This window comes from Electrona antarctica, assembly GCF_951216825.1.
Source record: "Electrona antarctica genome assembly, contig: scaffold_210, whole genome shotgun sequence".
Lineage (NCBI taxonomy): Eukaryota > Metazoa > Chordata > Actinopteri > Myctophiformes > Myctophidae > Electrona > Electrona antarctica.
Genome location: NW_027637633.1, coordinates 230,973 through 245,000, shown reverse-complemented (window position 1 = coordinate 245,000; position 14,028 = coordinate 230,973). Strand labels below are relative to the sequence as shown.

At 44.1% G+C, this 14,028-nt stretch overlaps 1 protein-coding gene across 1 annotated transcript in view; it reads right to left on the bottom strand.

The window, feature by feature from the left end:
- LOC306918757 (serine/threonine-protein phosphatase 2A 56 kDa regulatory subunit delta isoform-like) overlaps positions 1 to 11,930 on the bottom strand; it is a gene marked incomplete at its 3' end in the record, with an annotated part of 13,003 nt that extends 1,073 nt beyond the window's left edge. Inside the window, exons 1-4 of the mRNA XM_079531622.1 lie at positions 11,841 to 11,930; positions 8,956 to 9,036; positions 3,842 to 4,040; positions 1,923 to 2,122 (exon numbers count right to left, since the gene is read on the bottom strand). Of these exons, the coding sequence (XP_079387748.1) occupies positions 1,923 to 2,122; positions 3,842 to 4,040; positions 8,956 to 9,036; positions 11,841 to 11,876 (516 nt within the window). The remainder of the gene's footprint in view (positions 1 to 1,922; positions 2,123 to 3,841; positions 4,041 to 8,955; positions 9,037 to 11,840) is intronic.
- Between the last annotated feature and the right edge of the window lie 2,098 nt (positions 11,931 to 14,028).

The following is a 14,028-nucleotide window of genomic DNA, read 5'->3' as shown; positions in this document are numbered from 1 at the left end:
GCTGGGCAGCCTTCCAGTGGAAGGTGGCTGGGCAGCCTTCCAGTGCAGGAGAATCCTGCGTTTGGCTAGTAAGGACGTGAAAGCCACTGTTTTCATAAAGGTCCAGACGCAGGGACTCAGCAGGAGTGCCGAAGATGGCCAGTAGGGGACAAGGCTGTATATCCACTCCGAGCACCTCGGAGAGGGCCTTAACAATTGATTCCCAGTAGAAGCGTAGTTTGGGGCAGTAAAGAAAACATGTGACTAAGGTTGCATGGGGAACCATGGCCTCTGTCACACTCATCTGTAACGTTTGGGTATATAGTGGACAGTCAGTTTAGAGTAATGGACTCTGTGTAACACTTTAAATTGAATTAGACCGAGACGAGCACAGGAGGTGGTGGAGCTAACCTTGTCGATTGCCCCATCCCACCATTTCTGAGTTGGTGCAATACCCAGTTCCTGTTCCCAAGCTGTTTTTTTTGTTTATCAAGTGACATGATGTTAGAGTATAACTGGGAAATAACTGCCTTCTGTTGAGATATCAGAATTAGTAAGTCATCCCAGGGCTGAGTGGTGGGTACCACAGGGAAACCTCCCAGGGCTGAGTGGTGGGTACCACAGGGAAACCTCCCAGGGCTGAGTGGTGGGTACCACAGGGAAACCTCCCAGGGCTGAGTGGTGGGTACCACAGGGAAACCTCCCAGGGCTGAGTGGTGGGTACCACAGGGACACCTCCCAGGGCTGAGTGGTGGGTACCACAGGGACACCTCCCAGGGCTGAGTGGTGGGCAGCACAGGGAAACCTCCCAGGGCTGAGTGGTGGGCAGCACAGGGAAACCTCCCAGGGCTGAGTGGTGGGCACCACAGGGAAACCTCCCAGGGCTGAGTGGTGGGCAGCACAGGGAAACCTCCCAGGGCTGAGTGGTGGGAAGCACAGGGAAACCTCCCAGGGCTGAGTGGTGGGTACCACAGGGAAACCTCCCAGGGCTGAGTGGTGGGTACCACAGGGAAACCTCCCAGGGCTGAGTGGTGGGTACCACAGGGAAACCTCCCAGGGCTGAGTGGTGGGTACCACAGGGAAACCTCCCAGGGCTGAGTGGTGGGTACCACAGGGACACCTCCCAGGGCTGAGTGGTGGGTACCACAGGGAAACCCAGGGCTGAGTGGTGGGTACCACAGGGAAACCTCCCAGGGCTGAGTGGTGGGTACCACAGGGAAACCTCCCAGGGCTGAGTGGTGGGTACCACAGGGACACCTCCCAGGGCTGAGTGGTGGGTACCACAGGGAAACCCAGGGCTGAGTGGTGGGTACCACAGGGAAACCCAGGGCTGAGTGGTGGGTACCACAGGGAAACCTCCCAGGGCTGAGTGGTGGGTAGCACAGGGAAACCAGTAAACTTGGATGAGATGTAGTGTCTAATTTGGAAATATCTGAAAAGGTGTGATTGAGGTATAGAGTATCTGGAGCTCAGGGAGGTGAAACTGGAGAAGGTGCCCTCAGAGTATAAATCCCAGAAAGTGTTAATGCCCTTACGCTTCCATATGGAGAATGCCTCGTCTAATAAAGAAGGGGGAAATGCATGATTGTTCTGGATAGGGCCCTGTATGGAAGCGGAGGTGAACTTAAAGTGATGACGGAACTGGTACCAAATCTCTAGAGTGTTAACATGGATGCAGTGTCTTGAACAGGTTGACTGAAAACTACAAACATGGAGGGCAGTGTCCTGTACAGGTTGACTGAAAACTACAACATGGAGGGCAGTGTGAAAACTACAAACATGGAGGTAGTGTCCTGTACAGGTTGACTGAAAACTACAAACACGGTTTGATCCAGAAATCAGGGAAAAGGGGGTACAGAGGCAGGAAACTAAAGTGCATACCATGATGACAGCCTCAGGGTAGATGTACTCAGAGTAGATGTACTCAGAGTAGATGTACTCACCATGATGACGGCCTCAGGGTAGATCTCCTCAGTGACCACGTCGTTGTTGTGGGTGATGTACTCCACCATCTCGTTCAGACCGGCTCTCTTCACCTCCTTGTACTTCAAGTCGCTCAGCGGGTCGCTCACGAAGTCGAACAGCACACAGCACTGGCGCAGCTTCTGCACAAACAGCTCCTCCTGCTCCATAGGGGGCACATCTGAGCGGGGAGGACAGGAGGAGGTGGGTGAGGAGGACGGGGAGGACAGGAGGTGGGTGAGGAGGACGAACCAACACATTCAGGGCTGTACATAATTGCTGCGCGTCGGGTCTGCCTACGCCCCCAGCCCTTGTAAAATACCCGATAACCTGAGACCTCTCGTGGCTTATTGCTTAATTCTACTCTGCCCCACACGGGCAGATGCAAAAGATACAAAGACGCTCACAGGCAGTGTATTTGTAGACAAAGACGCTCACAGGCAGTGTATTTGTAGACAAAGACGCTCACAGGCAGTGTATTTGTAGACAAAGACGCTCACAGGCAGTGTATTTGTAGACAAAGACGCTCACAGGCAGTGTATTTGTAGACAAAGACGCTCACAGGCAGTGTATTTGTAGACAAAGACGCTCACAGGCAGTGTATTTGTAGACAAAGACGCTCACAGGCAGTGTATTTGTAGGCTAGTCGTTAAGCAGCAGGAGGATGTTTGCTAGCGGCTCAACCACTGAAACCAAAACAAACGTCCAGATTACAGTAATTACTCACCTACTGCTGCAGGTTCCATAAGTAATCCCATAATTACTCACATACTGCTGCAGGTTCCATAAGTAATCCCATAATTACTCACATACTGCTGCAGGTTCCATAAGTAATCCCATTACTCACATCTGCTGCAGGTTCCATAAGTAATCCCATTACTCACATCTGCTGCAGGTTCCATAAGTAATCCCATTACTCACATCTGCTGCAGGTTCCATAAGTAATCCCAGGGTTGTTCAAGATGCATGGTTTTCATAATGTAAATAATTATGGTCGCGTGGTTATGTGGTTAATTAATTATGTCGTTCCGGAAGTGGAACGACACCACACAACACAGCCCACAGCCTTTAGCTAGCAGAACAACCAGCTACATTAGCCCACAGCCTCTAGCTAGCAGAACAACCAGCTACATTAGCCCACAGCCTCTAGCTAGCAGAACAACCAGCTACATTGTCTCAGCCTTTAGCTAGCAGAACAACCAGCTACATTGTCTCAGCCTTTAGCTAGCAGAACAACCAGCTACATTGTCTCAGCCTTTAGCTAGCAGAACAACCAGCTACATTGTCTCAGCCTTTAGCTAGCAGAACAACCAGCTACATTGTCTCAGCCTTTAGCTAGCAGAACAACCAGCTACATTAGCCCACAGCCTTTAGCTAGCAGAACAACCAGCTACATTAGCCCACAGCCTTTAGCTAGCAGAACAACCAGCTACATTGTCTCAGCGATGCGATACAAACTCACAAATGATCAGTGGCGTGCACAGATATTTAGAGGGGCAGGTGCTCAAGTTAAAAAAGGGCACCTTGTGCAGCGCGTGGAACCGGCCGGTTGCCTTAATCTATTTTGGGCGGGAACCCCTTTTGGTGTTAGCATTATGTTATGCTTTAGCTATTGAAAAATAGCAGATCTACAAGCTCATAGCGCGCCACTCGGTGGCGTGCTATGAGCTTGTAGATCTGCTATTTTTGAAAAATCAAAAGAAAAAAAGTTTTTTTTTCTTTTTTCAAAAGGGCACATTGCCAAAAGGGCAGGGGGTGCTCTAGCACCCCCTAGTGTCTATCTGTGCACGCCACTGCAAATGATTAACGATGGTCGGGTGCGCGGCGGCTCACCATGGGGGGGGGGGGGGGGGGGGGGGGTACGTTTATAAACGTAGATGGCAAGATGAGAATGAAGTACCTTTGAGAGCAGGCAGCTTGTGCAGCTCTCTGTTCTTGGCCAGGTTGAAGCGAGAGGAGCTCTGTCTCCTCTCCTTCTTCACGATCTGAGGACCTCCAGAGTACTTGATCTTCTGCAGCTGGGTGGGGGGAGGGGTGCTGGTGCTGGGGGGGGCGGGGGTTCCGGGGGGCCCGGGGGGCCGCTTGGAGCTCTGCTGGGCCTAGACACACACGCACGCACGCACGCACACACACACACGCACACACACACGCACACACACACGCACGTTAATATCAGAATACTGATATAGTATTGATTTGAGTTTAGTCGATACACTTAATTGTTTTAGCTCATGCTCATTTGATTTAGCTATTTTGTCTCATCTGTTTAAGGAAATAGGTAGCTGATATATTGCACTTTTACCTTAGCGCTAGGTATACTCTTGGTTGCTTGTTTTTGCAGAAAATGCACTAAAGACTTCTGGTGATTAGTAGTTTTTGTTCCCTACCTATGTTGAATACACTTATTGTAAGTCGCTTTGGATGAAAGCGTCTGCTAAATGACTGTAATGTAATGTAATAAAAAGGTAATGATTTCAGCCGTTACAATTCCAAAAAACGCTTTAATTACTTCATGACTTGTATTAAATGACTAGTACTTAATGACTAGTATTACAATGTTATTGTCTTTTTGTGTCTAATGTAGTTGTCTCCACCAGGCCGAAGGCATGGTGAGAGAGTATGTTTTGCACTCCGTCCGTGTGTGTGTGTGTGTGCGTGTGTGCGTCCGTCCTTCCTTCCGTCCTTCCTTCCGTCCGTCTGTTACCAGCTAATCTCCGGCACCGTTGGCCCGATCCATGCCAAACTTTGCACACACACTCCCTGGATGCCAACGATGAACCTCTGCCCCGCATTTTCCAGAACGGCCTGTTATAGCGCCACCATGAGGCAGCTTTTCACATTTTTATCTAAAACTGCACCGATCTGCGTGAAACGTTGCATGCACAATCCCTAGAGGCCAAGGACAAACCTTTGACCTGCATTTTCCGCATCTGCCTTTTATAGCGCCACCAGGAGGGCGACTTTGGTAAAACACATTTTTTGATATTACTCCTCCAGATTCTGTCCGAAAATCTCACAAATCGTTACACAGTATCTCTATGGTCATGTGCTCAAGTCGGATCTGTCTGATATTTCATATTCCATCCTAATTGGCTATAATTGGCTTTCACAGTTTGCAAGATTGCCCCATTTTGAACAAAAGCCTCAAATCATGAACGCAGCATGCAATTTACGTGAAATCTTTCACACATTTTCTTACTAGGCTGAGGAATATATCCCACCCTTTTCACATTGGCCTGTTATAGCGCCACCAACAGGTTGATTTTTGCAAAACCCATTTTTGGAACAAAATGCCTCAAATCATCCAATTGCCATCAAAGGCAAACATGTTTATATTACTCCTAAACATTTTGCCAAACATCTCACACAGTCCTATCCTCCTGGTGGAGACCTGTGCCCAGAAGGGCACTTTTTCTAGTTATGTTATGTAACAGTTCATAAAGTTAACATAACTATAACTAAATGCATTTGAAATGCAAATCGAGGATTCCAATTCAAAAATATCAAAGTGCCAAGCAGGGACTAAGGGTTAGGGTTAGGGTATAGGGCCATGATCACTAACACTATGACTAAAGCCAAGCAGGGACTAAGGGTTAGGGTATAGGGCCATGATCACTAGGGTTAGGGTATAGGGCCATGATCACTAGGGTTAGGGTTAGGGTATAGGGCCATGATCACTAGGGTTAGGGTATAGGGCCATGATCACTAGGGTTAGGGTATAGGGCCATGATCACTAGGGTTAGGGTTAGGGTATAGGGCCATGATCACTAGGGTTAGGGTTAGGGTTAGGGTATAGGGCCATGATCACTAGGGTTAGGGTTTGGGTTAAGGTATAAGGCCATGATCACTAGGGTTAGGGTTAGGGTATAGGGCCATGATCACTAGGGTTAGGGTTAGGGTATAGGGCCATGATCACTAGGGTTAGGGTTTGGGTTAGGGTATAGGGCCATGATCACTAGGGTTAGGGTTAGGGTATAGGGCCATGATCACTAGGGTTAGGGTATAGGGCCATGATCACTAGGGTTAGGGTTAGGGTTAGGGTATAGGGCCATGATCACTAACACTATGACTAAATATACTGTTGAGGTTGTCAACAAATAAAACATAGACTAGGAGGGACTAGTGGACAAGAGAATAAAACCTAGACTAGGAGGGACTAGTGGACAAGAGAATAAAACCTAGACTAGGAGGGACTAGTGGACAAGAGAATAAAACCTAGACTAGGAGGGACTAGTGGACAAGAGAATAAAACCTAGACTAGGAGGGACTAGTGGACAAGAGAATAAAACCTAGACTAGGAGGGACTAGTGGACAAGAGAATAAAACCTAGACTAGGAGGGACTAGTGGACAAGAGAATAAAACCTAGACTAGGAGGGACTAGTGGACAAGAGAATCAAACCTAGACTAGGAGGGACTAGTGGACAAGAGAATAAAACCTAGACTAGGAGGGACTAGTGGACAAGAGAATAAAACCTAGACTAGGAGGGACTAGTGGACAAGAGAATAAAACCTAGACTAGGAGGGACTAGTGGACAAGAGAATAAAACCTAGACTAGGAGGGACTAGTGGACAAGAGAATAAAACCTAGACTAGGAGGGACTAGTGGACAAGAGAATCAAACCTAGACTAGGAGGGACTAGTGGACAAGAGAATAAAACCTAGACTAGGAGGGACTAGTGGACAAGAGAATAAAACCTAGACTAGGAGGGACTAGTGGACAAGAGAATAAAACCTAGACTAGGAGGGACTAGTGGACAAGAGAATAAAACCTAGACTAGGAGGGACTAGTGGACAAGAGAATAAAACCTAGACTAGGAGGGACTAGTGGACAAGAGAATAAAACCTAGACTAGGAGGGACTAGTGGACAAGAGAATACAACCTAGACTTGGAGAGACTAGTGGACAAGATAATAAAACCTAGACTAGGAGGGACTAGTGGACAAGAGAATAAAACCTAGACTAGGAGGGACTAGTGGACAAGAGAATAAAACCTAGACTAGGAGGGACTAGTGGACAAGAGAATAAAACCTAGACTAGGAGGGACTAGTGGACAAGAGAATAAAACCTAGACTAGGAGGGACTAGTGGACAAGAGATCCACTAGGAAGGGACTAGTGGACAAGAGATCCAGTACGAGTCCTTTTACACTTGGTTGCATGCTGAAAATAGCCGATCTACAAGCTCACAACACGTCGCAGCGCGACGTGTTGTGTGCTTGTAGATCTGCTATTTTGTTTTGTTTTACACTAATTCAAGTGTAAAATTAGCCATCACGACGGCATCAAGGCCCGCCAAAATACATTTTAGTCGACTAAATCACCTGTAGATTTAGTCGACTAAAATCGTATTATATTATATGGATTACTTACAGGTGAAAAAAACAAACAAAAAAGGTTTGAGAACCACTGTTCTAGAGATCATGGGTCTTCAACAGGGGGTCCGGGACCCCTAGGGGGTCCTCAGAGTTACACTACAGGCACAAAACACATCACACCTGTGTGAAGTGAGGGGCGCTAATATATTAAAGTCTAACTCATGTTGATTAGGTGATGTAAAACAAACGGTGCTAACACAAACATTAAATTCTCTTTATTGTTAATGGCATTTAATGTTTGTGTTTAGGGGACAAGATGACAGTACATTTTCCCTTCACAATAAACACATCATAAAAATAGCATATCTACAAGGTCACACCTCAATGTGACTCCTTAGTGACTTTGTACGTAAATTGGCTATTTTCAAATAGCTGTGTGCGTGCCGCGTGCGTGCGTGCGTGCGTGCGTGCGTGCGTGCGTGCGTGCTCATGCGGCCTAGTTGCCTCTTTTGGGCTGGTTTTCGTAGACCTGACTTGTTTCTCAAAATCTCTCTTAAAACTCCTTTCACAGTACAATTCCACCTTTCTTACACGGTAACTTGCTTGGTTTTACCTGTTAATTTTCACAGTAAATACCTGGTAATTAACAGTTATTGCCAGTTCAAAATTCAAAGTTCAAAGTTCAAAATACACCCTGATGGGTAATGGGGAGGATTATAATCTACAATTGCCAGGTAGGTACATGGTAATATCATGGCAATAGAGCACGCTTACCTATCAGGTAATTACATGGTAGTTGTCAGGAAATGACCTAGTAACAACTGGTCATTTCCTGGTAGGCTACTACCCACGTGTTTCATGGGTAGTACCCATGTAAACACAGTGAATACAGTTACCATGTTATTACCTGGTAGTTGTCAGGAGAATACTTGGTAATGACCTAGTACCTACTGGGTAACTTGCCTGGTAGCAGAGTAAATACCTGGTAGTTGTTGAAAATACTTGGTATACCTATAGTACCTGCAACCAGGGTATCGTGCCTGGTTGCAGAGTCAATACTTATAAATACCGGGTAGTTAGCTGGTAATTACATACTAAAAACGTATAAATACCTGGTAATTGTCAGGAACATACTTGGTAATTACCTGGCAACCAGTGTGTCATTTACCATGGTAAGTTCCATATAATTACCAGGAGATTATACAGTAAATAGTTATACATACTGGGTAATACTTGGTAATTACTGAGTAATTACTGAGTAATGTATCTGGAAGTTACCATGTAATTACCAGGTAATTAATGGGTAAATACTTATAACTACTACCTGGTAGTTACCTGGTAATTACCGTACCGTAAAATGAAGGGTTACCGATGTTCCTAGCTAGAAGCTTTGTCATTGGTCGGAAAAAAAACCCCGGTCGCAATGACTAACCAATCAGGAAGTAGACAGGTAAATCGACCAATGACAAAGCTTCTAGGAAAATATTTGAATGCAGATTGTGGCCCCTAGATGTGTCACAGAGACTACATTATTTTTGGGGGCGTTCTACCCATTGCAGGCTGTCTGAATACAAAAAAAATAAAAATAATAACTGAATAAAAATGACATATTATTGCTTATAGCAGCTTTAATTATAGCCTACCAGTCGTCAAATTTGGAAGCAATCAATCAATCAATCAGAACAGGATGTCAGACTCACCTCATCTGAGTTGTCGGCTGTCGGTTCTTTACTGACGCTGTTTTTACTGCTGCTCTTAGCAGCCTTCACCACCGGAGGGTCCTGTAGAATATCAACCACAAAACAATATTTGTTTACTACAGTGTACAACCACAGACGTCTGTCTACTTACCCAGTGACATACAGTAGCCTACCAACTAGGCTAACAGTATTATCTGATCCGTGATCATATAGACACATATTTGAGGATAAGTTACAGTAATCACTGGTATCCGGAGAACTCTCCGCAGCGAAAATTCTTCATCAGTGTCTTCATCGTTATGCTAACATGCTCTTCATCAGTGTCTTCATCGTTATGCTAACATGCTGTCTTCATCGTTATGATAACATGCTCTTCATCAATGTCTTCATCGTTATGATAACATGCTCTTCGTCAGTGTCTTCATCATTATGCTAACATGCTCTTCATCAATGTCTTCATCGTTATGATAACATGCTCTTCATCAATGTCTTCATCGTTATGCTAACATGCTCTTCATCAGTGTCTTCATCGTTATGCTAACATGATGTCTTCATCAGTGTCTTCATCGTTATGCTAACATGATGTCTTCATCAATGTCTTCATCGTTATGCTAACATGCTCTTCATCAGTGTCTTCATCGTTATGATAACATGCTCTTCATCAATGTCTTCATCGTTATGATAACATGCTCTTCATCAATGTCTTCATCGTTATGATAACATTCTCTTCATCAATGTCTTCATCGTTATGATAACATGCTCTTCATCAGTGTCATCGTTATGCTAACATGATGTCTTCATCAGTGTCTTCATCGTTCTGATAACATTCTCTTCATCAGTGTCTTCATCGTTATGCTAACATGCTCTTCATCAGTGTCTTCATCGTTATGCTAACATGATGTCTTCATCAGTGTCTTCATCGTTATGCTAACATGATGTCTTCATCAGTGTCTTCATCGTTCTGATAACATGCTCTTCATCAGTGTCTTCATCGTTATGATAACATGCTCTTCATCAGTGTCTTCATCGTTATGATAACATGCTCTTCATCAATGTCTTCATCGTTATGCTAACATGCTCTTCATCAGTGTCTTCATCGTTATGCTAACATGATGTCTTCATCAATGTCTTCATCGTTATGCTAACATGTCTTCATCAGTGTCTTCATCGTTATGCTAACATGATGTCTTCATCAGTGTCTTCATCGTTATGCTAACATGATGTCTTCATCAGTGTCTTCATCGTTCTGATAACATGCTCTTCATCAGTGTCTTCATCGTTATGATAACATGCTCTTCATCAGTGTCTTCATCGTTATGATAACATGCTCTTCATCAGTGTCTTCATCGTTATGATAACATGCTCTTCATCAGTGTCTTCATCATTATGATAACATGCTCTTCATCAGTGTCTTCATCGTTATGATAACATGCTCTTCATCAATGTCTTCATCGTTATGATAACATGCTCTTTATCAATGTCTTCATCGTTATGATAACATGCTCTTCATCAATGTCTTCATCAGTGTCTTCATCGTTATGATAACATGCTCTTCATCAATGTCTTCATCGTTATGATAACATGCTCTTCATCAATGTCTTCATCAATGTCTTCATCGTTATGATAACATGCTCTTCATCAATGTCTTCATCAGTGTCTTCATCGTTATGATAACATGCTCTTCATCAATGTCTTCATCGTTATGATAACATGCTCTTCATCAATGTCTTCATCGTTATAACATGCTCTTCATCAATGTCTTCATCGTTATGATAACATGCTCTTCATCAGTGTAGTAATGTGTCAAACCCACAGATGTTATAGTTCATTTCCAAAGTGATCAAATTATTTTGTGCAATTAAATGGTCACTAGATGATGATAAAAGGTTGAGTAGAGCTTATGTGAATACCAATGATAGTAGGCCTACCAATTCAGGATTGTTTACTAATTAATTACATTGTTTCGGTACTTTGGTGTTTAAACTTTAGCATTCCTACTTCATATAGTGTCTCTAAACAACTATCCTCTCTCTCTCTCTCTCTCTAAATGGAGGTGAAGTAAAACTAAAATGCACTAAACCGCGGCGAGTCGATAAACTGGTAAGTTCTCTGGTATCCTAATAACTACCCCCCCCCCCCCAACGGAACACACAGCAGCACATTCTAACCATGGCTCATTCTCTATGTACAGAATGTAAGCAACACCCTGAAGACAATATGAGTCGAGATTGACAGACAGACAGACAGACAGGCAGACAGACAGGCAGGCAGGCAGGCAGGCAGGCAGGCAGGCAGACAGACAGGCAGACAGACAGACAGACAGACAGACAGACAGACAGACAGACAGACCTGCTGTAGCATCATTCATCATTCCTGTTAAAACCTCTGGATTCATGATTCCATCAAGTGATGCTGATGAATGAATGAATGAATGAATGAACAGCACTAGAACTGCTAACCCATTAGCTTTTAGCCGAGCCAGGCCTTTATAACAAGCAGCAACAAGCTATAACATTTACTCCCCAACAATACAACATATATATATTTGATGTCTAATAAATGTTATAACAACAACAACAAAATAAAAAAATAAATACACAGCTATATAATTCTCCTAACACATCACATTTGTAAACATTTGTGCATTGAATTATTAAAATGGGGGGGATTTTCATAAAACACATGAAAATCCCAAATGTATAAAAGCAACCATAAGACAATCATCCTCAATAAGCAACCATTGCCGTTATTATATTGTCATAACGGTAACTGCTACATCCCTCTGTAGCTATGCAGCTGCATAATTATATGCCCGCAATTCAAACACACATTAAATATGAACATGTCATCACATGTTTAACATCATATCACGGCCATGTTTTCACCTTAGTGTCCTTATTCTTGCTCTTGGCCTTGTTCATGGTGGATGGATGGAGGGAGGGAGGGATGGAAGGCTTCTCATTCAGCGGGACATCCGTCACCAGCTCCCCGGCACTCAGACGCTGTGGCTCGGCTGCTGTCAGCTCGCTGCGTCGCTCTGGTCTGGTGGTCTGGTCTAGTCTGCGGCCAGCCCCGCCCAGCCCACCGCCCCCGACGGAGGAACCCCATTGGTCGACGGACAGGGCCTTCATCCTGCCTAGTGACGACGAACCCACAGCGTTCTCTTTTTTGCGATTGGACAGAAAGCGTCCAATGAGGACATTACTTTGAAGGGATTCTGCTGTTAGTTACACGCAACCTGGTGACCCGTGGAATCCTGTGACCAGAGGATTATGCCCTTTTCCTATCTGTGTATGTGATGATTTGTATTTACATTTTAGCATAGATTGTATATTGTATTGTATATTTGAACATGTCCCAACCCTGTGGAATGCACTCCAACAAAACACTCAGACAAGCCTCCACCCTCCAAAACACACCTCTTCAACATTGCTTTCCCTAGCTAACACTTTTTCACTGTTTTTAACGTTTTGATCTCTTAGCTTTGTGTTTATATTTCTAATTTATTCGTTTTTATTTTTGTTGCTACCTCTGCCTACCTCTGTTGCCATTTCCCATTCTACAATTACAATAGAATATCATTTCAATCAAACAATCAATCCTCTTGATATTATGTTTCATAAATTGCAATTTTCAACTCGGTCTCTAAAAAAACGCTCTCAAAGGGCACCTACGGACGGCTGCAATACGAAACTGGCCCCCGTAAAATCTGAATCCCCCCCCCCCCCCACCCACTCACCCCTCTTTCCCCTCACTGTATATGTTTCTTTTCCCTTTTTACCTCCTTTATGATAGACATTCTATCTGTTCTTTGGCTATATAGAATGTCTATTTGTACATCTCTAAATGTTTTGATGAATTGAACAAGGTGGACCTTCTTGTAAACAAGTGTAATGCTTTATGGTGTCGTCCACTCACAGTTAACAGTCTTTGTATTGACCGGTGCTATGCTATAACCGGTGTCTACATGGACCACAAAGGAGATAATTAAGCCCTTAATCAATTTTGGGCGGGAACCCCTTTTTGTGTTTTAAGCATTATGTTATACTTTAGCTATTTAAAAATAGCAGATCTACAAGCTCGTAGCGCGGCACTCGGTGCCGCGCTACGAGCTTGTAGATCGATCTGCTCTTTTTGAAAATGTGCCACAAATTTTTGAATATTTATTCTTTCAGTTTCAGAGCGAAAGTTTGCTTCCGGGGGTCCCTGGAACAACATATATTCAGATGGATGTCGGCGACCAAATAGGCTACATATATATAATAGGGGGTCCTTGACATGAAACAGTTTGAGAACCACTGACATAGAAACAGGGGTTTTCAGAAAACTGTCATGATTTAGAAGACTTTTTTTTTTAGAAACGTCCTCAGGTCTAAATGGGAGGAAAAACAGGCAAGCACCGGGGTGAGTTGTCCAGTATTCCTCAGGCTTGTCAAACCCTAACCCTAACCCAAACCCAAACCCAAACCCAAACCCAAACCCTAACCCTAACCCTAACCCTAACCCTAACACTAACACTAACACTAACACTAACACTAACACTAACACTAACACTAACACTAACACTAACCCTAACCCAAACCCAAACCCTAACCCTAACCCAAACCCAAACCCAAACCCTAACACTAACCCTAACCCTAACCCAAACCCTAACCCTAACCCTAACACTAACACTAACACTAACACTAACACTAACACTAACACTAACCCAAACCCAAACCCAAACCCAAACCCAAACCCAAACCCAAACCCTTTTCAACATAAGTTATGCATCTATAGTCTGAATAAATCTGTATAACCTATGTTGTCAGATTTACTTAAAAAGGTCCTTTTTTTTAATCAACTCTCTTCTAACCTGCCATCTTTTCACCTTCTTCCAACAGTTATGGATTTCTCAGAAGTGAAAAAATCAGCGCCCCCTGCAGTCCCACTGTTGTTCGACAGGTCACCATCTCCGGTGTGACTCCGGACTAATCGACAGTAGCAGAACTAGTCTACATCTGCATGACTGAGTATTAATGTTGTTCTCAAACTAAACTAGTAACTAGTCTACATCTGCATGACTGAGTATTA